The 21,731-nt window shown below is 41.5% G+C and overlaps 1 protein-coding gene across 1 annotated transcript in view; it reads left to right on the top strand.

Annotated features, from left to right (window-relative positions):
* Nucleotides 1-21,731, top strand: part of MAGI2 (membrane associated guanylate kinase, WW and PDZ domain containing 2) — a 1,350,333-nt gene that overhangs the window by 1,267,857 nt on the left and 60,745 nt on the right. The window contains 1 exon segment of the mRNA XM_030307841.2: nucleotides 11,444-11,582. Within this exon segment, the coding sequence (XP_030163701.2) occupies nucleotides 11,444-11,582 (139 nt within the window).

Here is a 21,731-nt window from a genome sequence, read left to right as displayed (position 1 = left end):
TGTCTCCCTCTCTCTCTGCCCCTCCCCCACTTACACTTGCTCTCTCTCTCAAAATAAACATTAAAACATTTTTTTAAAGCTCACCTCTGTTTTGGTCTCTCTCTTTCTCTCTCTGCCCTCCCCTGTTCACACATGCTCACGCGCGCTCTCTCTCTCTCTCAAAAATAAACGTTAAAAATATATAAATAAATAAAAATAGAAGATACTTGTGGCAACCATATGGACCAAAAGAAGAGGGAGAAGAGAGAAATAGGGAATGGAAAACACAGGGAAGAGAAATAGGAAATTAGCAGCTGCTGCTGACAACAGAGTGGAAATAAAACTGATGGGTCTGGAAGCTGACTAGAGGCAAAGGCAACTCTGAAATCTTGAGCAGTTTTAAAAAGCACATTGAAGTCACTAACCTATAATGCTATCTTAAGAGAGTATTTGTATAAAAGTGAAATATTTAAATGAATAAAGGTTTCCAAAGCTAGCTTCTCTAATATGGGCAAGGTTACCACCACCTGATTTTTATGTCTTATTCTTGAGTTATTGCTTAAAGCTTTTGTCTGAATCTGTTCAGGCTGCTATAACAAAATACCACACATTGGGTGGTTTATAAACAGAGATTTAGTCCTCACTGTTATGGAGGCCAGAAGTCCAAGATCAAGTTACAGGCAGATTCAGTGTCTGGTGAGAGCCTGCTAACTGGCCCTGTGTCCTCATATGGTGGAAGAGGTGAGGAATCCCTCTGGGGTCTCTTTTATGAGGGCACTAATCCCACCATGATGGCTCCGTCTTCATGACCTAATCACCTCCCAAAGGCCCCACCTCCTAATACCATCACCTTGGGGGTTAGGATCTAAATGTACGAATTTTGATAGGATACAAACATTCAGATCACAGCAGCCTTCATATGTCATATTCATCCATTGTTTTAAAATCTATTCTTCTGTTCCTCTTCCTCTCGAATTCACTGCCTTTCCTTCTCTCTTGATTCTGTATCCTGGGGAACTGATTCCTGCCTGCATCACACGTACTCTTTTGCGCATTGTTTCCTGTTGGATTTCACTGATGAGAAGCAGAGCAGAAGATCAGAGGGCAGGAAGAAAGAAAGTGTAATCGTTTTCTAACAAATGATCACAAACTTAGTAGCTTAAAGCAACACCAATATATTCTCTTACAGTTCTGGAGGTCAGAATTCTAAAGTGGCTTCAGTGGGTTAAATTCAAGGCTGGTTCTTTCTGTTGGCTCTAGGGGAGAACCCACTCCCTTGCCTTCCCCAGCTTCTGAGCCACCTATACACCTTGGCTTATATATAGCCCCTTCCTCCATCTTCAGTACCAGCAGTGGGGCATCTTTTCTCATTTCTTACCTCTGTTTATATCTTTAAATCTTCTCTTTCTGGGGGCGCCTGGGTGGCGCAGTCGGTTAAGCGTCCGACTTCAGCCAGGTCACGATCTCGCGGTCCGTGAGTTCGAGCCCCGCGTCGGGCTCTGGGCTGATGGCTCAGAGCCTGGAGCCTGTTTCCGATTCTGTGTCTCCCTGTCTCTCTGCCCCTCCCCCGTTCATGCTCTGTCTCTCTCTGTCCCAAAAATAAATAAACGTTGAAAAAAAAATTTTTTTTAATCTTCTCTTTCTGATTTTGACCCTTGTGATTGGGACCACCAAGATAACACAGGATAGGATGATCATCCTATCTCAATGTCCTTAACTTAGTTGCATCTGCAAAGTCCCTTTGCCATGTAAGGTAACATATTCATAGACTCCAGAGACTAGATGTGGACATCTTTTGGCGGGACATTATTCTGTCTGCCACACAGAGGTATTTCTTTCCCCTGTTGCTCCCAGCCTCCATGCTCTGGGCCTGGAAATGTTCATCCCTCTATGATGGCAGCTCTCATCAGGCTCTTTCATGGTCCCAGCTCTCACTAGATACCTGAAACTTTCCTTCCTCTCCCAGGCTTTTCCAGACAGAGGTGGTAACAGTCCCCACCTTCAAAGGCTCAACAGCCCTCTTTGCTTCCTAAGCCCTGCCTACACCTCTGCCCACACCTAAGCCCTGCCCACACCTGTCACTACATTGCCTTCTAAAATCCCAGCTAACTGATATGCCCATCTTGGTATGCCTTAGCACACTCTCGTTGACACTGTTAATGTGTCAGGTCTGGAAGTGGCACACACAGAAAGTGAATGTAACACAATATGCAGGAAGGTTGGCTTCAGAAAAACCAAGGATTATTACCCTGTGCCAATGTCACAGTCATAGTACAGAGCCTAATGCTTGCATCTGATTAGAAATATGGGGAATAATAATCCCTCATTTTCTCTCAGTTACGTCCAGGGAAGGGAAATGACAGCCTACACAGGAGTCCACAATACAAAGTTTCCTCTTTGATTTCGTTTTGGTTGCTTTTCAATCAAATAGGGAAACTGACTTCATGACCTAATGTAAGTGGTTTCTGGGCAGCTGGATGAGCCACTAGCTGAACTGCCAATGATAGCTTTCTATTCTTGCTCAGGCGGATAATTTCAAGATATTTCCCCAGTCTCTTCTTCTTGCCTGAGCAGTCAAACGGTCATATGAAAGTGGAAAGGTTGTGGTTATTTTTTCCTTCATAGAAAATATTTTGTTTCAACCAGCTTGTCTTTAGAATCTTTCTTTGTATTCATGTCTGTCAGCACAATAGAAGTTATCCCTCTGTCTTGGCTTAGGGTTTGGATTAACTGTCCAACATTCAATGAGATTCTTTTTCTAAGAGCTATATATCTAAAAATGATAGAATAAAAATAGAAAAATGGCATCAACATTCTATAGGAATTCCTAAAATTCAGAACTTACCAAATGAACAGAAGATTTTTTGTGTGTTTTTTACTTCTCAGTGATATTTTAGGAAAAACATTCACCTCATTTTTCCCATTAAATAGCCCCAGTAGCTCAGCTCCATCTCTCCTAGTTTCATTATTAAAAGCTTACCACTGTGTTTCATTTTCTCTCTCCTCTGCCATTACAATGACAATGATGGTGATAACTATGAGAATTCATAATCCAGGATTGCATTTGTATAGTTCAGAGTTTACAAGGCACTTACATACCTTTCATATTATTTGATCATGGTCAAACCTGGTTGACATATATTATGAAAGCAAGTTTAATGTTTTTATGGATCTTGTTTAATTTTGGTTTACACAATAAGGAGCAAAGAGTTAAAAAAAAAACATCTTCTGAAAATGTTTTTCTTTCAATGATACATCCCTCTATTGAACAAATATGTATAGGTAGGCACACCCCAAGATTTTCACTTTTTTTTTTTCTTTTTTTAGTGAAAGAGAGAGAGAGAACACACAAACAGGGGAGAGGAGCAGAGGGAGAGAGAAAGAGAATCCTGAGCAGACTCCACACTCAGCGTGGAGGCCCACACAGGGTTCTATCCCACAACTCCAGGATCATGACCTAACCCAAAATTGAGAGTCAGACGCTCAACCAGTTGAGCCACCCAGGCGTCCCACAACTCAACATTTTGAAAGAAATGCTGAGGAAAGGCACCCAGCCCAGACTGAAGGGATCATGGAAGGCTTCCTGGATAAGGTCACACCTGAGGTGTGTCTGAAGGAATGAGTAGGATTCTGCTACTTTCTGGGTGGGGGGCAGATTCTAGACAATGGATACAGGAAGAGAACTACTTTAGGCAAGCAGGAAGAGATCATCAGAGAGCGTGCATGGAGCAGGGGAGCAAGAGACTTGAAGAATGGAACATCAACATCCATGAAAAGCCCTAGAAGAGTAAGGAGATTTAGAAAGAAGCAATCTAATAAAGTTCTCTGTATGAGATTAGTATTGGTAATATTTGACAAGGAAAAAAGAAAGGTTTGCTGAGACAGATACCAAATTGTAATTTAGACTTGACCTCTACAACTGGGCACTGCATCATCCTTAAATTTCACATATATTTACATGTTTTAGTTTAGAGGATTTGAAAAGTAAGAATGAGGAATGGAGGCTCCCGAATGAAGGGCTCACCCTGAATATCCACCAAGCGTGACCCCCTGATTTGAAAGACCAGCCAAGGCACTCCCTGCCCCTGAGCAGTACACCCAAGTCAAAGATGAAGTATTTCTTGAGCTGTGACTAAGTCTGTTCTAAAGGGTGAATATGAAATAGGGTACATCCCTCGCCTCAAGGGATAACCCTCAGAATTCTGCAGCGCCCCTAACTTCTTATTTCCCACTTGTTCCCCTCACTTTCACGGTCCTTCTCAGCGAGAATATGCTCCGGCATCACCTTGATTAAGGATCCTTCTGCAAATCAATAAGGGCTATTTCACACTTGTGTTTAGATGAAGTTTCTTGAGAGATGTTGGGATGTTTTCCTTTTAGTGATTATTTTGTAGAGCATAGTAGAAAGAGAGTTTCTGTTTTCAACATACACCTTATATGAGGCAAATAAAAGTCACAGCACTTTGGTGCTCTCAAACATGTGCTTCAGTTTCCAACTGGGTTGGAAGCTTTCCCTCTGGAAAAACCTGCTGACTTGATGGGCTCCTGTGCCTTTGCCGAGGCAGCCGTGCACGACGGTTTGTAACAAGAGCCAGGTCCTATAATAGGCACTTGGATATCATCTATTTCAATCACCAGTCTAGTGGAAGAAACAGGTAGGTTAGCCAAAACACTCAGCATAATCTCTTGAAAACTTTACTGCAATGGTTATTAAATAGTGTCTAACAGGGGCGCCTGGGTGGCTCAGTGGGTTAAGCGTCCAACTTCGGCTCAGGTCATGATCTCACAGTTCATGAGTTTGAGCCATGTCAGGCTCTGTGCTGACAGCTCGGAGCTTAAAGCCTGCTTCAGATTCTGTGTCCTTCTCTCTCTCCACCCTTCCCCTGCTTGCTCTCTCTCTCTCTCTCAAAATAAACATTGAAAAATGTTTTTTAAATAAATAATATCTAACAAAAGTTAATCGTGAAAACAGTCATTACATATTAAAGGTCACCATCAAGTTGAAAATCAGCCTGTCCCTTTCTCCAGCAGGGCCATCAATGCCCATGTGTCCTGTTGTCAGAGCACCTGGTGATGATGCCTGTGGCAGGCAGCGGCAAACACTCTCAGTCAGACTTTTTTCCCAGCACGTTATGATTTTTTCGTTCAGACTCAGCCTCCATTCTACTTTCTCTCAATCCTTTAGCATTTGTTTCCCATTACTTTACCTGTCTCTACCAATTTTTGTAGGTCACCATTACTCAAACTTCATGTGGCCTCCTCTAAGTACTGTTGAAATTGTTATGGTGTTGCTGGAAGTGCTTAAGGCAGCATTTCAAGAAAGCTTTCAGTAAGGTATGCTGAGACGTACTAAAGCTGAACTATGTTGTGAGGATAGAGATGGCTGCTGTAACTGAAAAGCAAAGCCTTTGCTCAACTGCAAGTAATCAAGGGCCTACTTGTCAAGAGCTGTGTAGATGACACAAAGACAGTAGGTACTTTCCCTGCCCATGAAGGGTCTGGAGTCGACAAGAAAGGCCAGACTATAAGCGAAGAATTTCACTAACCTCAGGCCTCAGATCAATAGCCACAAAAATAGTCCACAGCTAAATCTTCCATGAAATAAAGAATAGAGATATCCATTATTTGTTGGTATAAAATTCTCACAGAGTTCAAATCCTCACACCTAATTATAATCTAGGGTTTCAGTCATGTATGATCATACAAAATAGGTTCTTGTGGTGCAGTAGTAGTAAGAGGGGGGTTAACTGATTACAGCCAGCTAAGCATGTTTGTGCGGTGTCAGAGTAAGACTTGAGTGGGAACGTCTGTGACTCAGGACTAAAGTAAGTCCAGGATTAATCAAGTTCTTCTAAAGATTTCATTGAGCCAAACCAAATACATTCTATACAACTTGGTTACAAAAGTGCATACGGTACAGAGTTTACGTTTTTTTCTTACATCTTGAACTATTAACTGCTTAAGAAATATTGAAACTTTTACCTTTACCTGCCTTGGTTTTCCAATAAGAAGAGAAAAAGCTTTACCCGCAGGGCCCCTGGCAAGTTCAAGGATTTGGTAATAGCTTTGTTAACAAAACATCTGCCATGATATATGAGCAGAAATGTAGGAGTAGAAATGCAGAACTTACTAGGCTATGCCGAGATTGGGCAGCCTTTTCTTTTCTTTCTTTTCCTTTCTTTTCTTTTTTTCAGTAAAGTGACTTTTATCTTCAGTTGAAATATAGTTGACACACAATATTACATTAGCTACAGGTGTATAACATAGTGATTCAACAAGTCAATGTGCTATGTGCTCACCACAAGTGTAGCTGCCATCTGTCACCATCCAACAGTATTACAATATGTTGTGCCTTTCATCCCTGTGACTTATTAATTCCATTATCGGACGCCTGTCCCTCCCACTCCCCTTCACCCCTTTTGGCCATCTTCCCACTCCCGCCATCCCCTCTGCCAGTCATCAGTTTGTGAGAGGGGGCAGTCTCATCTCATTCATTGCCCCTAAGACATTGATGTAGGGTTGTTAGTTGCCCCAAGATACAGGACTACAGATATAAATATTTCTTCCATGGGGAAAAAAATGAATGACTGGAATTTTATTCTAAGTCCTTTGGTTAGTTTCCTAAATTCGACATCTCCTTGACACACACACATCTGTGAACTTTGAGTCTCCCTCTCTCTCCCCACTTCTTTTTTTCTCTCCCTCTTCCCTCCACCCCACAGCCCTCCTTCTCCCGTCTCTCTCTCAATTCTAATTAGAACTTGATATTTCAAAAATTCATTAAGAACAAGTGGGGGACATTTGTAAAGTTCCACTTTATTATGTAGCTCAGCTAAAGATAGCTCTGTAACAAAGTATGGAAAGAGAAGACTGTATCAGAATCACAACTGGTCTTTTTTTCTTCATCCCTTAAAGGACTGCAAATTTTCCATTGGTTTTATCAAATTAATTCCCTCAGTTGAGGTAGGAAAGTGATGCTTTTCAACTGGCCACCCCTTGGCCACAAGGTGGGAAGGTAACCAGAGAACCTCTCAGCCCCTGTCATATTCAATTCCTTATACATCCAGATACTAAGGATGAAAGCAAAAGGATTCACATTTGAAATTTATTTGAAGAGTCCCATTTAAAGCTACTATTCAGGGACACCTGGGATACTCAGTCAGTTAAGCATCCAACTCTTGATTTTGGCTCAGGTCATGATCTCTCAGTTCATGAGATTGAGCCCCTGTGCTGTCAGCACAGAACCTGCTTGGGATTCTCTCTCCCTCTCTTTCTGCCCCTCCCCCACTCACACAATTCTCTCTCACGCACACTCTCTCTCTCTTTCTCTCTCTCTCAAAATAAATAAACAAACATTTAAAAAAAAAGAAACATCTATGCATAATACTAGTAGTGGAGTAAAAATAAAAATTAAACCTTTTTTATAATTTCTGTCATTTCGCAAAGAGAAACAGTTCTTGAGTCTGTTGGATTTGTTGCTACCCTTGACAGTAGGTCCAAATGACTTGGCCCACTTTTATAATCTGCCCAGAACACCTTGTAAGATTCACTTTGTGACAGTGACAGCATTACCATCATTTTACCTGACCAGCATCCCCTCCACACACACCAAAAATTTCTGTTCCGAACTTGGTAAGATCCTGGACTATTCAAAAACTTCCATTGCTTCCAGTGAGGCAGAAAATCAACATACTACATCCTCCGGTGTCCTGTCTGGGGAGGGGCTTGGGAGAGACTGAAAGTCTTAGATGAAAACTAAGGATCCTTGATCCAACCAGCACCAGAGGCATCCTCTTCTCCCTCTGAGGGGACCCTGCATCAAATCTAAAAGTATGGAAATCTGCCAAGCCAAAAGGTCAGGTCATGCTCCTCGGAACTCAATAAAAGTAATACCCCTGACTCTTCCCGGAGACCCGTCCCTGAAACTCCTGCACCGGAGACGTCAGTCCAGCCCTTGTGCAGCCCTCGTACCCCTCTACTTCTTAACCACCCCTGTAGTCTTCCAACCCACCACCTCTCCCTCCCATGCTAAGTTTTGTTCCCATGGTCTTCCTGAGATCTTAGGAGGGAAAAGGAAACATAACAAATGCACAAGAGAATGAAAACATCAAATTTTCTAAGTCTCTCAAGTATGGGACCAGAATGCAGATGATGTATGACTATTTCTATCACACCACAAGATTCCTTTTGCCCTCTACATGACTCTCGCACTGTCAGTCTCAAGACAGAAGTGTCCTCAGGCAAAGGTGGCTGTCACGGTTGTTTTGGGGGCCAAGAGTGTTTATAACCCCTTCTCCCATGATTTTCAAGATAAACCATGTGTAAATGCTTCATTCATTCACAAATACTTACAGTGTATCTCATATGAGATACATCTTTAAAAGGGACACAGTCTCTGCCCTCATTTGCTTCTTGAGACCATGGTATGTTTGGTCTCTGTCTCTTTCCCCACAGCCTCCCAGTTTCCCACTTGATAGACAATGTGATAACCTCACAGACTTCAGCACCCTTCTTTAATCTCCCACTTTCTCTCCAGTCCAGTCTCCATACTGATGACTCAGGGAGATTTCTAGATACCACTTTGCTTCCTGGGTCAGGTTACCAGCTGATTAAAGTTTTCAGTGGCTGGCACACCTGGGTGGCTCAGTCAGTTGAGCATCCGACTTTGGCTGTGGTCATGATCTCACAGCTCATGAGTTCGAGCCCCACGTCAGGCTCTGTGCTGACAGCTGACAGCCTGCTTCAGATTCTGTGCCTCCCTCTCTCTGCCCCAACCCACTCGCATTCTGTCTCTCTCAAAAATAAATAAACATCAAAAAATAAATAAAATCTTTAGTGCCTTACTGTTGCCTTAAAAATAAAGCCTGAACTCCTGAGTAGCAGAATAAACTAACTGACAGTTCTCCAAATATACGATGATCTCAAGGCTCAGGGTCTTTGCATCTGCTGCTCTTTCTACCTAGAATGCTCATCCTCCTCCTTCATCTGGGGAACTCTTACTGATACTTCAAAACTCAGTTGAGATGTCACCACCTCCAGAAAGCTCTCCCTGACTACCAATTCACCCATTCTGAGTTAGATGTCCCTCATTTCTATTCTCTTAGCACTTTGTTAATATCTCCATCATAGCAAAAGTATATTGAATAATAACCTTATTTACCTACTTCCTCTCCAGTTAGACTGACAACTAGATACTATACCATTTATCTCTATCTTTATCTTATCACCCTAGTAGACTGTCTAGCACATGGTAAGTGCCCAGAAATCATTTGATGAGTGAAGAAGGTCCACATCTAGGGGGGAAGATAGAAAAGCATAACTATAACAAGGTGTGATAAATACTAGAGTGGGATACAGTGACAAATGAATGTAAATATTAGAAACATCTGCTTGTAAAGAAGACAGGGTCGAGGAAGGAATCCCAGAGAAGATGCTTGGACGGGCTTTGAGGAAGAGTGGGAGATCAACAGGTCTACAGGGAAGAGAATGCAAAGAGAACAGTAGCATATGGAAAACCCTGGATCCCTCAATAGTCATGAAGCCTTGGGGAGACTTCTCTTAGAAGAATGACTCCAGTGACAATAAGAAGATATTGGTGGGAGAGTGACAGGAGAATATTGGAATAATCCAGGTAGATACCTGAATTGCACTAGTTAGCAATGGGTTACAAATGAGGTCAGAGAGAGGAAGTGAACCCAGCATGCCCCTCAGATTTCTCACTTGAGTGAATGGTAGTACCGTTAACCAGATTTAGAGAAAAAAAGTGCTTTGGGAGAAAAATGCTAAGCCCAGTCTGCTGGTGTTGAATTGGAGGTGCCTATTGGACGTCCAGGTAAAGATGTGTAGTGTTCAAGGGGATGCATGAGTATGAAGCTCAGAGGAAAAGTCTGGCTAAGAATGAAGATTCTGTTATAACTTCACTGGAGCTTTCATTTTACTTCTACAATTTAATACTGTGCCATGAGGTTTCAGTCATGGGTGGGAACTGCTGGGAGAGCAATAATTGGTCCCATCTCTGCCTCTGGCTTGGATACAGTGGCCTCCGGTAAGCTACTCGAATTCAGGCTGTGCCTGTGCCTTATGGGAAAGGAGACAATTAAGGAGAACTGAACAAAAATGTTGCAAACATTGCCCCTAAAACAAATTAATTTAGTCCTGTCGCTCATCATTCTTCTCTGAAATGTGGAAGTCATACCAGTGGGGTAAACTTCTGCCACTGCCCAAAAGCCGTACCTTCAAAGACCACCATACACAAAGTGGAAGGAGAAGTCTTTTCCTTCATTGTACTGAAGTCCTTACCCCTAGAAAATCCTCTTTAAACAGAGATATTACTCTCTTGCTACTACAAACATGTGTTTGTTCTTTCCCCTCATTTTGGGGGTGGGGAGTGGTCTTATTTTAGTGCTGTCTTGCCATTGTGATGGCAACTTTTTATTCCTCTTCTTGCCCAGCACCCATCTTGATAATGCTCTGCTATGGGGAGTTTATTCACGATTCTGTCTGCATTATAGAGTTTAGGTTGAGGTCTGCTTTTAGGGACCCAACTAAAATAACATTTTTGCAAAGCAACTCATGGTGCTTTCCCTGGCCAATTTATCTTAAGTGACTTCCACTGAAATGAAATATATTTTAATTCAAAGTTTCCTGACAGTAATGGTACTGTGGGAGTTACCTGATGTGTTCATGGTTGAACCTCTTTTATTCCATCTAACTATTCACAGAGGCTAAATGGGAATTGCTTATGAAGCCTGGGCATTTCTAACAATTCAAGAGGGACTGGTATTTAACCAAACGGTTCTGGCAGTCAGGTGCGAGCATGGCAAAGATTTAGCAAGGGCATTAGTCATGTGTGGAGAATGGAAGATCTCATTTTTAATTCAAACAACTGTGATGGAAAACTCATCATCAAACTTGAATATCAACCAACCATATTTACAAAGAAGGCGATATCACAATAGCACCCAGGGGAATTTAAATGATGCATGATAAAAATTCTCAGAGAAGCCCAAAAACCGATCATCTCATCCAGCATGCTGAATTAAATGCTGCACTAAGTCCAAAGCTGGCACTGTGTTCAATCAAAAGGCCTTAAAATATTTACTTCTTGTTTCAAAGCAAAGGTGCCAGGTTTGCTTGGAATTGTGACTTCAAACATATTCCCTAATTTTAAAAAAAAATGCTAAAAGTTTAATTAAAGCCTCTGCCACACTGACTGAAAATAAGTAACATATCACCCCAACTTTATGGCCTGATATTTTAATTTCTGTAAAGGTAAATTAAGTTTGGTGGTCAGATTCAAGATGTAGCCAGGAATTAGCTGCTTCTGAGAAGCAGCGGACTGCAATCAAATTGTTCAGTTGCTCTCTGGAAACCAGTATTCTTTAAGGGATGCTTTTCTAATCTGTTGGAAATGCAAGGTGAGTAGAACCATCCTTGGCTGAGTTAATGTTTCCTTAATTAACAGGTAGGAGATCAAATCATTGAGATCAATGGGGAAAGCACAAGAGACATGACACACGCCAGAGCAATAGAACTCATCAAGTCGGGAGGAAGAAGGGTCCGTTTGCTGCTGAAGCGCGGGACGGGGCAGGTCCCGGAGTATGGTACGTTTCATGTTTTGATTCACCTGTTTTCTGTTTCTTCTGTGTACTGTAAATGCCTATGCTTATTTGTAAAACTGTATCAGTTCTCTAATTCTACCTAAATATAGACTTGGCTATCAATAGATATATACATGCATATGTACATTTAAGCCGAAGATTTATATGCGTGTGAGCTCTTTCTTTTGCTCCCTTGGTTAAGTGATGTTTAAAATAGCAAATAGAGGACCTTTCAGGGCATCTCTGAGCGTGCAGGGAGATCCAGCCACCACTTAAATGTTAGAACTTTTGCAATTTGACTAATAGTCTTCTGTTCATTTGAGTCCACAGTAATTTATCACTTATTTCCTAAAATTGCTCATGAATCACAACTGCCCTGTAGGGTATGTGACTGGGATCAGGGAACAAACAAGAACAGATCTTCAGGTGGGGAGATTAGAATGTAAACTTCATGCAGTGATTGCATTTTCTTGGCATTTAGGGATAGTTCAAAAATTCACTCTAATGTTGTGTATCTCTGTGCTTTTCAGGAAGAAATTGAAGTGCATTAGATTTGGCTTCAGAAGTCTTTAATGGTGTTATTTTTCAGCAGCCCATTTAAGACATCACTGACAGTTTTACTAAGAAACTGCCGGGTGGTCATTACATGAGAAGCATCACACCCTGAACTGGCTGTAATTAATCTCAGGGAGTGACAGAAAGACAGACAGATATCAGTGAAAACAGGCACAGGGGGCAATGGGATTTAACCATGGTCTGAATAATTAGCTCAAATTGTTGATCTAGAAAAATTGACTCTCATTTTCATCCATTCATCCCCTACCACCCCCCCCCCACACACACACACACAAATTCTAAATAACGCTTTTCCTCTCAAATTATGCTTACCTTAATTATGGGTAACTTGCCTAAGTTACCTAATAATGGGCTGAACACTTCCTTAGTTAGCAGGCAGTATAGTCCTGAGTTCAGTTGAAATATCTGAAATCAAATGCCCTTAAAAATTTTGTTTTCGTGGTCTTGAAACCCCAAAAGGACTGTCAAATACTCAAAGAAAGCATTGAGAAGTTTCTGTAGGGCTGGCTCTGTGCCCATGGAAAGATTTCATCCCAGGTCCCATCCTTAATGTTTGGATCTAATAAAATATTTTTAAATATGAATATTAGCATCAAGCTCAGGCCTGATCCTGTTAAATGGCACCAGCACTAATCCTTTTGTAAAGACTCTTACTCTTGGAATAGGGTAACTTTTTGCACCCCAGAGCAATACATGATTCAATAAGACCAAACTGACCTGTGTGAATTAATCACTTCTAAAAAATACCTTATTTTAAAGGTATGTTTAATTCCATGGCAAGACCCATTATCTATACCAAGGAATTTCCATAGAGTTAATATTGTTCTTATTTTACTAACAAATTAAACTTTAAGAAGTTAATCTGAAGAACATGGCTATCCCGAGCTTTCTTTTCTTTTATAAAATCACTATTTGGTTCACATTTTCAGCAGCTTGTCTATAGTGAGCAGTTACAACAGTACCATTGCCCAATTGGCAGCATGACTCAGCTTATAATGCCTACGTATGACGCTGTCTCAAAGCATCTTTAAAGAAAAAATAAAAACATGTTTTTGAACAAGACAAAAATTCAGGATCATGTCACCATGATCCCATTAATTCATCCATCATCTGGAAATATATGGTTAAGGTTAAATTCTAAAATTAACAAACAGGGTTTGTCAAACATCTGGACACAGTTTAGAGGGACCAATTGTCAATATGGTTAACTCCAGAAGTACTGCAGAGTTCTTCTAAATATATTCCCCTAAAATGTAACATTAAATCATACTTGCCAATGGTTAGTTAGAGTTTGTCAGCTACTGTTGATGTTAGAATGACCTAGATTTTGATTGTAAATTAGCTTTCGAGATTATGTCACAAAATAAGCAATTTAAATTTTTTGTATTTATTTATTTTTGAGAGAGAGAGAGAGCGCACACGCACACATACACACACACACACACACACACACACACACACACAAGTGGGGGGGGCAGAGAAAAGGAGAGACAGAATCACAGGCAGGCTCCCCACACCTCAGCACAAAGGCCGATGTGAGACTTGAATTCACAAACTGTGAGATCATGACCTCACCACCCAGGCGCCCACAGAGTAACCAATTTAATAGAGAAGAGCAAGGTCTTCTCCTTTAGAGAAGTAAAAGAAAAATCACAAACTAAGTAAACATTAGCACTTCAGGAAAATCTAAGCTGAAAGATGCCTAGTTTTGCATGAGAAACCAAGAAGGTAGGGATCAGACCAGATCTTTGAGGATAATGCCATCAAGTGATATTTCTGGAGTCATAGCGACTAATGAGGAGGGTGTTTCAGGCGTCTCTAAGACCACACGCACATTCAAAAATCTGCTGGAAAGATTCCTGGGACACAGAATATAGTTGTACTCACAGGTAAGATTTATCATAATGACATAGTAAGGATACACAGTGGGAGCATAAGGGGGAGAAACAGGCAAAGTCTGGAGGAATCTAGGTACAGGCTTCTTTATTGTTTCTCTCTCTCTCTCTCTCTCTCTCTCTCTCTCTCTCTTTCTCCCTCTCTCGGTCACCCAGAGATCACTCTTCCCCCAGCAATAAAAATTCAGCAATAAAGGTGTGATACTGTTACCCAGGGCAATTCATTAAAGATTTGGCACCCAGAGCTTATACTGGGTGCTGGTCATGCAGACCACTCTCTGCCTAGCACATACCAAAATTCTAGACTCCTATAAGAAAAGCAGGTGTTCAGCATAAATTGTGTTGTTTGCACGGTCATCCATGAGACACCCTTATCATTTAGGGAAGAGTTTATATTAGTGTAGGAGACAATTTACCTGTCACAGTCCCAGAGGCCAGCCAATGGCCAACCTTGCAAGCAGGTCCCTTTAAGGATAACAGTCTTAAGGCTGTCATGTGAACTCCTGTACCAGGAGCAAGCCAAAGAAGCAGCCACAGTCATTTTACAAATGACCCCAGCATAAAAGGACTGCTCACAGCTAAGGAACATCATAATTCCTTCATCACCAGTTAAGTAGACTATATCATGAAGCAGAATTTTTTGTCCAACGTCTGAACACAAGACGGGGGAGGTAACAAAACCGAATAACAGAAACAAGGACAATGAAAGAAAATGCTTGAGTTAGCCAGTAGATAATAACCAAGAATATAATCCACTTTGTCCAAATGGCACCCTCATCACAGGAACACTGAATTTTCCATCAACTATGAGCTTAATCCTGTGTTCGCTTCCTTTGTTTGACTTTTAAGATCCTAAACTTAGCAAAAATCCATCCTTAAAGATAGTTAAAGGGGGTTATCAGAATCTGTAGGAGACATAACCTGCTAGGGAGGTGTGCGGATTTAACCCAGTCTGGGAGAGTGAACTTTGAAGAGTAGATCGACAACCAACAGCCTGTGGCAGGGTTTTAAGTGATATCTACCAGCCCTCCCTCAGATACCTGCAGAATTCTGAATTCACAACAGCTCTGAAGCAAGACCCTTATCTGGACATTTGGCCACGTCAACGAAAAGCTGATTTCAGTCAAGAGAAATACAGAATTCTTGCTCTGAGTTCCTAAGGTGATCTGTGACAGAGAGATAAGCGCAGGTACAATTGAAGGGAAAAAAAAAAAAATACCAAGGGTAATCTGTCAGATTGTTGACTAAACAAAATCAGTGTGAATCCAAGTGAGCTGAGGAGAGGAATAAATATGCTGCAAATATGCCATCCATAATTACCGCAAGACTAATCGGCAGACGACACCCCAGCCAAGTCACAGGCATAAATCAGTAAATGCGGCCGCGGAGGTAGGAGCTGCACACAGGCTGTCGAGCTGCTGCAGGGGGAGTCAGCAAGCGATAAGGGCTTTGAAGAAGTTGCTTTTATGGCTAAATCCTTGAAGGAGATGGATACTTCAACTCTACTTTAGTCCTCAGGATAAGAATTTGTTGATTATAAACTCCACGGGAAGCGCGAGCTCCCCCCTCCCCTGACACACATCTCAACAACTGGCAAGAATAAGGAAATTTCACTCCACCATACTGAGAAAAAGAATCCGAAGATGATGCCTCCAAAGTAATGCCCTCCTTGACACTGGTTATTGCTATTTGAATTAAATCTTAAAAGGTTAAGAGAGAAGAAAGCATGTATCATGGTTGGAAAGCTGCACAGGAATAAATTATACAAATTAGCTCCCTGCCTTGAAATACAGGTGTCCTTCATTAGCATTCAAGGAATCGATGTGAACACTTACTTGATTTAGATGCTGAGCCACAGAGCCAGGGCCAGGGTAAATAGAGGTGCCACTGGATGAAATAAAAATCAACCATTTCAGACCAACTTGGGCCTTTCCCCTGGTGATATTTGCTGTTCAAATCTGATTAAATTCAAAATAAAACAAAACAGAAATATGCTTTCTAGTCTTAGTGGTCTAGCCTGTTTATTCTCTTAAGAGGCAACAGAGCACGTCTTTATGACTACCAAGGTGAAGGGAGTCCTGTTGCAAATGGAGACTGGTGGTCTTAGGAGACGGGGCAGGGTCACAAGGATGAAGTGAAATTTTCTTAGTATCAGTGGCCCAGGGACAACGAACACCAAATGCCCACGCAAAGGGAAAAAGAAAGAGTCAATCTGAATTTGACTTCTGCCTACCCTTCAATTTTGAAAGTGAATTATGTCTTTAATGGGTTTGGATTTGATTACAGGTCTTTGGTAAATGGAATTGTTTTCATTTTGTAAGCACAATAAAACTGCATTAAGGAAGTAGAGAAAAGATAGGAGTCAGTAACTATAGCTAAAGAAATGAATAGGCCAAATAGTACTGCCTTTCATCAGGAAATACACATGATTTACAATTTATTAGAGCACCAGATTAAGCAGTACTGGTCTCTATTTATATGGCAATAGGCAATGTTTATTTGTTTTTTTTTTCCAAGAATATACATTGGCCATTTGCAACAACTTGGATGGAGCTCGAGTATAATACTAAGTGAAATACGTCAGTCAGAGAAAGACAAATACCAAATGATTTCACTCATGTGGAACTTAAGAAACAAAACAAATGACAAAGCGGGAAATGAGAGAGAGAGAGAGAGAGAGAGAGAGAGAGAGAGAGAGAAACCAAGAAACAGATTCTTAACTATAGAGAAGAAACTGATAGTTACCAGAGGGAAGGTGGGCATGGTGGCAATGGGTTAAAGCAGGTGATGGGGATTAAGGATTTCACTTGTCATGATGAGCACTAGGTGATTACAATAAAAGATTTTAAAAAAAGAGAACATATATTGACAAGAATATATATTACAAGTGAACATTATAAGCATACTCTTATCATCTTTTTTATACTTATTTGTTCAGCAAGAGCTTTCGTCCCTCTGACCATACGAAGATAAATGCAGACAGTATACCCCTACTTAATATTAATACAAGACAAATCTTGTAATTAATATCATAAGTTCACGTCATTACTGTTCCCTTAACTAAATCAGGATTTTTCTGGGCACTAGCGATGTGCAAGGCACTTTGCCGGCACTGGACACAAGATACGGTCCTGGCCCTGGGTGAGCTAACAATCTAAGAATGAGTATATATGTAATCACTGATTCTAACAGAATCTAACAGAATCAGTGGTGACTGATTAAAAGGTCTTCACAGATCTGCTCTAGTAAAAAATTTAAGTGGGTTTTATTAATTATTTGTGGGATTTAATACGTACTTCTAGAGTATTAAGGATCCTTGAAAAGCACTTGGCTTCTTTAGTTTGTTAAATATTGCCTTTGTAATATTTATACCAATGCTTTGTACATTTTCTGAAGAAAGGACTCGCTGAGTATAGGTAAATTTCTGCTTAGACCTTGTCTGAATTATTCTAAATTCTAAGTCAGTAAACCAAAACTTCATCTGGCAAATTTGCTAATCACCGATGTTCCCCTCCTGTGGCTGTCAGCCCCCAGAAGCCTGGAACACTATAACCTCATAGCCGGAGGGTTTGTGGGTGTGCTGCTGTGCCCCCACGATAAAAGGAGAGAGTCTCCATTGTCTTGGCTTCTTCCTCAGAGACCACGTTCAGTAGGCTTTGCACTAATTCACCTGCATTTTTAATAGGGCAAAAGGCAGCTTGCTTCAATAATAAATTCTGAAATTTAATTTCAGCTTCTGACATTCATGGTTGAGTGTATCTTCCTTTTCCATGAGAGGTTCCACAAATCACTCCAGTACACCTCTACTGAGTCAGACCCAGGGAAGAGCTCAGGCTGTCCGGCAGAACTACGGGCCGCATCATACAGAGGACAGGGTTTGTCCTGCCTAAAAAGGCTCGCGACTGCTCTCTGCAGCATGTAGGTGAGCCCAGCAAATGCTCCGTGAAGCTCCCAATAAGTTCCCATTTCATGGAGTCAGAGGCAAAAGCTTCCTTAAAAAACACACACAACTTTGAGATTCCGTTTCCCCACTGTTCAGCAAAAAACCTCATTTGTTATTTTAAGAGGTTTTAGGAGAAGGATGAAATCTCATTTCTTCACATTGTTTTATTGGGGCCCATGGACTATAATGAATATTTGCTCTTTTTGGATACCCTTACATGATTTCCAACGTGCAGTTTTCTCTTTTAAGGATATAGTAAATGACCCCCTTCCCCAAGTCCTCACTTGTTAGGCATTTAAGACTCTGGTAAAATATATTAGACCACATAGTACCCAAGAAATCTACCAAGAAGAACCAATTTGGCCTTTGAGGTCCAACCACCCTCATTTTCCAAATACGTAAGTTGTTGGCCACGTGCATCTTAGAAAACCTAAATATCCCAGTGCTTCCAGTAACCCATCCTGGAGAGTCAGAGTTTAGGCTCTGATAGAACATTCCCTTCCTTCCCCCAGCATGAAGCTGGGCTCTCCCACGGAGGACTGCTTCCTCAAAAGTCCAGGGAGAAGGAATTTTCTTAGAGAAAGCACTACTGAATGCCGTAAGAACATCAACATGGATCCCCAGGAAGTCACACATTTAAGAGAATGTTTTTTACAAGGAGTGGAGGGGAAAGGGGAGAGCAAGGATAAAAGTTAAGAGACAAGAAAGCGGTCAGCCTGGTTTTCAAGCTGTGTGCATATGCATGCGTGAACATGATGTGTGGATCTGGCCCAGGACTCCGTATTTTTAAAGCTCCATCTCAGGGAATGCCATGCTCCCAAGATTACGGGGTGTATCTTCTCTGGCTCTGCTGTAAAGGCTGGGCGCATAGGAGTTTTTACTTCTCCTTGGCCCCCACTGTCAGGTGTGCCTCCCCCGCTCTGCAGGTTCCTCCTCTGCCCATCTAGTCTAAATCGCTTTTGTCCTGAGACTCACAGCATTACAACTTAAAGAAAGGAGACTAGATCTTCCTCCCATTGTCCTCCCATTTTCCATCCCTGGACTTTTTTGACCATCCGAGCTCAGCTCCCACCCTCCTCACAGAGGACAGGCTGACCTTGGGGTTCAAGAGTTGATTCGAGATAAGCTTCTAACCCTTCAGCTGCACTCATTGGGAAGAGGGTGCTAAATGCCAAAATCATTTTCCCCGCTGTCTGATTTTTTTCTTGTCTCAAAGTAGAGCTGATACAGAAAAGGTTTTGATCCCTGCGAAGCAGTCAGCCAACCAAACTCTGCTCTCCAGGTGCTCAAAGCAGTATACCAGTTCCTTAAGACAAACTCTTGGGTAGGTCCAGCCAACTGCCATAACCAGCAACCGTGGAGTCTCCAAGTCACTTTCAAGCTTTCATTTTTTAACTAAGGCCCTCTAAACTTTTCATTTCTAATGGAAGAAATAATGAGTCCATGAAGCCAGATTTTTGTTATTTGAGAAATCTGCATACAGCCGTGCTCCAAGATAGGATTGTGGCAACGTTCCTATCCTGATAAAGGCTTCTTAATATTTCTTTTTAACTTAATTCCCTCAGTCAGGACCAAAGATGAAATTCTATAATGCCTTACTCCAGGCTTGAATGATGCACTCTAATTATAGCAAAATCTCTAAACTTTGAGAATCACACACATTTTTCAATGTGCTATTTGGGCTCAGTTCTTGTTGTTATTTTTTTCATAGAATGAACGCACACTTAGTCCTGACTAAAAAGCTGTGAACTATAATGTGGCTCAGACATTTGCTTACAGAATAACTTGCTTTTACACTACCGAACAAAGGTCTCTGATTTTCTCAGCATGTGCTCTGTAACACCTAGTGATTCTGGCCTCATCAGGACCCTAGGTGTTAAGGCCGAACATACACACTCATAACATGTGCATTGAATATGCCAGCATACAACTCCATTTTTCACATTTCACTGCAATTTCTACCCCAGCCTTCACAGCAATTTATTTCCACCATGTCCTGGGTTTTTTCTTTGAACTTCTGTCCATGAGGTTTCCTCGCACATGTATCTTTCAAGTCCAGTAAAGGTCACATTTAAAACAAGATGAGAGCCTTCTCTCTGTGTGACACTAAAACAGCTTGATTCTTTTGGTACAAAATTACTTGCATCTTGGCAGGGCTAAATGGTAAACTCAATTAATAAGTCCTGAAATGTAATTTCCATTTCTAACATCTGTAGTTAAGCATTAGTTTTCTTACCACAGAGAGGTTCCGCTTTCCATTTAACCTCAAGGTGCTAGTGCTCACCCTTGGTCTCCCTTCCCTCAGACACACGCCATGCTGTGAAAAGCACTCCATGTGGCATAATCAGAAATCTAAGTGGAGCGCTGTTCCATTCTGCATGCTGAAGCCATGCAGACATAGCACTCCGTTTGGAGCAAGTTAGGTATTTAGATGGGGAACACCATCAGTAATGCCAGCAAGGAGTACATCAGGCTCAAAATGTCTGAGCTGCACAGCTTAAGTTGTTCCGATCACATTAACCTCACATTCACCTTCCTTTTCCCCGGGCTGCACAGAGCTGAGAAAACACAGTAGCGGGCAAGCGGTGGGGGTGGGGGGTGGCCGTTGGTGCACCTCCTGGGTCCTGTCCCTTGGAGATTATTGATTTGGATATTCTAGAGTGTCTAGTACCCATCTACGTGTAGATAAAGACCTGTAGCCCAAGAGCTGAGAAAAAGACAAAGCAAGAGAGCCACCGAGAGAGTAGCTTCATAGCATGGCCCTGGGACAGGTGAGTACCTCAGAGGAGAGCAGGCAGGGTGGGGCTGCGTTTCTTTTCCCTGCTTTATTTTTTTCCAGAAAACAATTACACTCAGCAAGTCAACTGTGCACTTTGACTATAAATAAACAAATTGTCAGAGGTGAGGGAAGCTATAAGAACGTGTGAGATTATTAGCAAAAAGAGAGATATAAACATGGGCACACCACGTTTTCATTTTTTCAGTTGTTCATAGTTTGGAACTGATTACTGTGACTGATTCTCAAATGACAGCGGCTATCGCTAAACATCCCATTTTTGTGAGACAATTCTACAAAAACTGTGATATGACCATTTCAAAAAATTTTTAACATCTGTGCCTCCCTAAAAGCGCCTCAGGATGCCCTCAATATTTTGAGAAAAATCTACTTTTGGAATACACATGTAGCTCAGTCTTGCACTAATTTCATGCTGCATGCTCGACAGGGGTAGCTCTACTTAAAGTCTTTATTCTTACTGCCTAGATAATTTGTATTCAGCTGCTCTAAACATACTAAGCAATCTTGACTCTAACAGTAATAATATATCTTTGTCACTGGTTCTGTTAATTCTAATGATTGGTCCTAGGCTGTTCCTCCCCTTCCTTTAGGAATGGTACCTTCCAGTCTCTCCATGTGCATGAAAAGTGACAAGCATGGGTCCCCATATTTCTACTTATTGGGCCACCCTAAAGACACGGTTTGTAAAATCTGCATGAATATTATCTTTCTCTAATGAGCTTTGGTTTTGCATTGTTTGTAACTGATGTATAATGCTTTTTCTTTCATAGTAGCTTGTCTAATTACTGCTAGAGCTCTGGAAAATACATGTAGCTGAGACCTTACATTATCCTTATAAGGATATGCTATCCTTATGAGGATAGGATTTGTGGGTTCCTGAAAACTTGAGATGCACCAAATTCCAGGGTTCTGGTCCAGAATGGCCCCAGCAGGAAGGAAAG

This window comes from Lynx canadensis, chromosome A2 (genome assembly GCF_007474595.2).
Source record: "Lynx canadensis isolate LIC74 chromosome A2, mLynCan4.pri.v2, whole genome shotgun sequence".
NCBI classification, from domain to species: domain Eukaryota; kingdom Metazoa; phylum Chordata; class Mammalia; order Carnivora; family Felidae; genus Lynx; species Lynx canadensis.
Note: the sequence above shows the minus strand (reverse complement) of the source record. Positions and strands in the feature narration are given on the sequence as shown.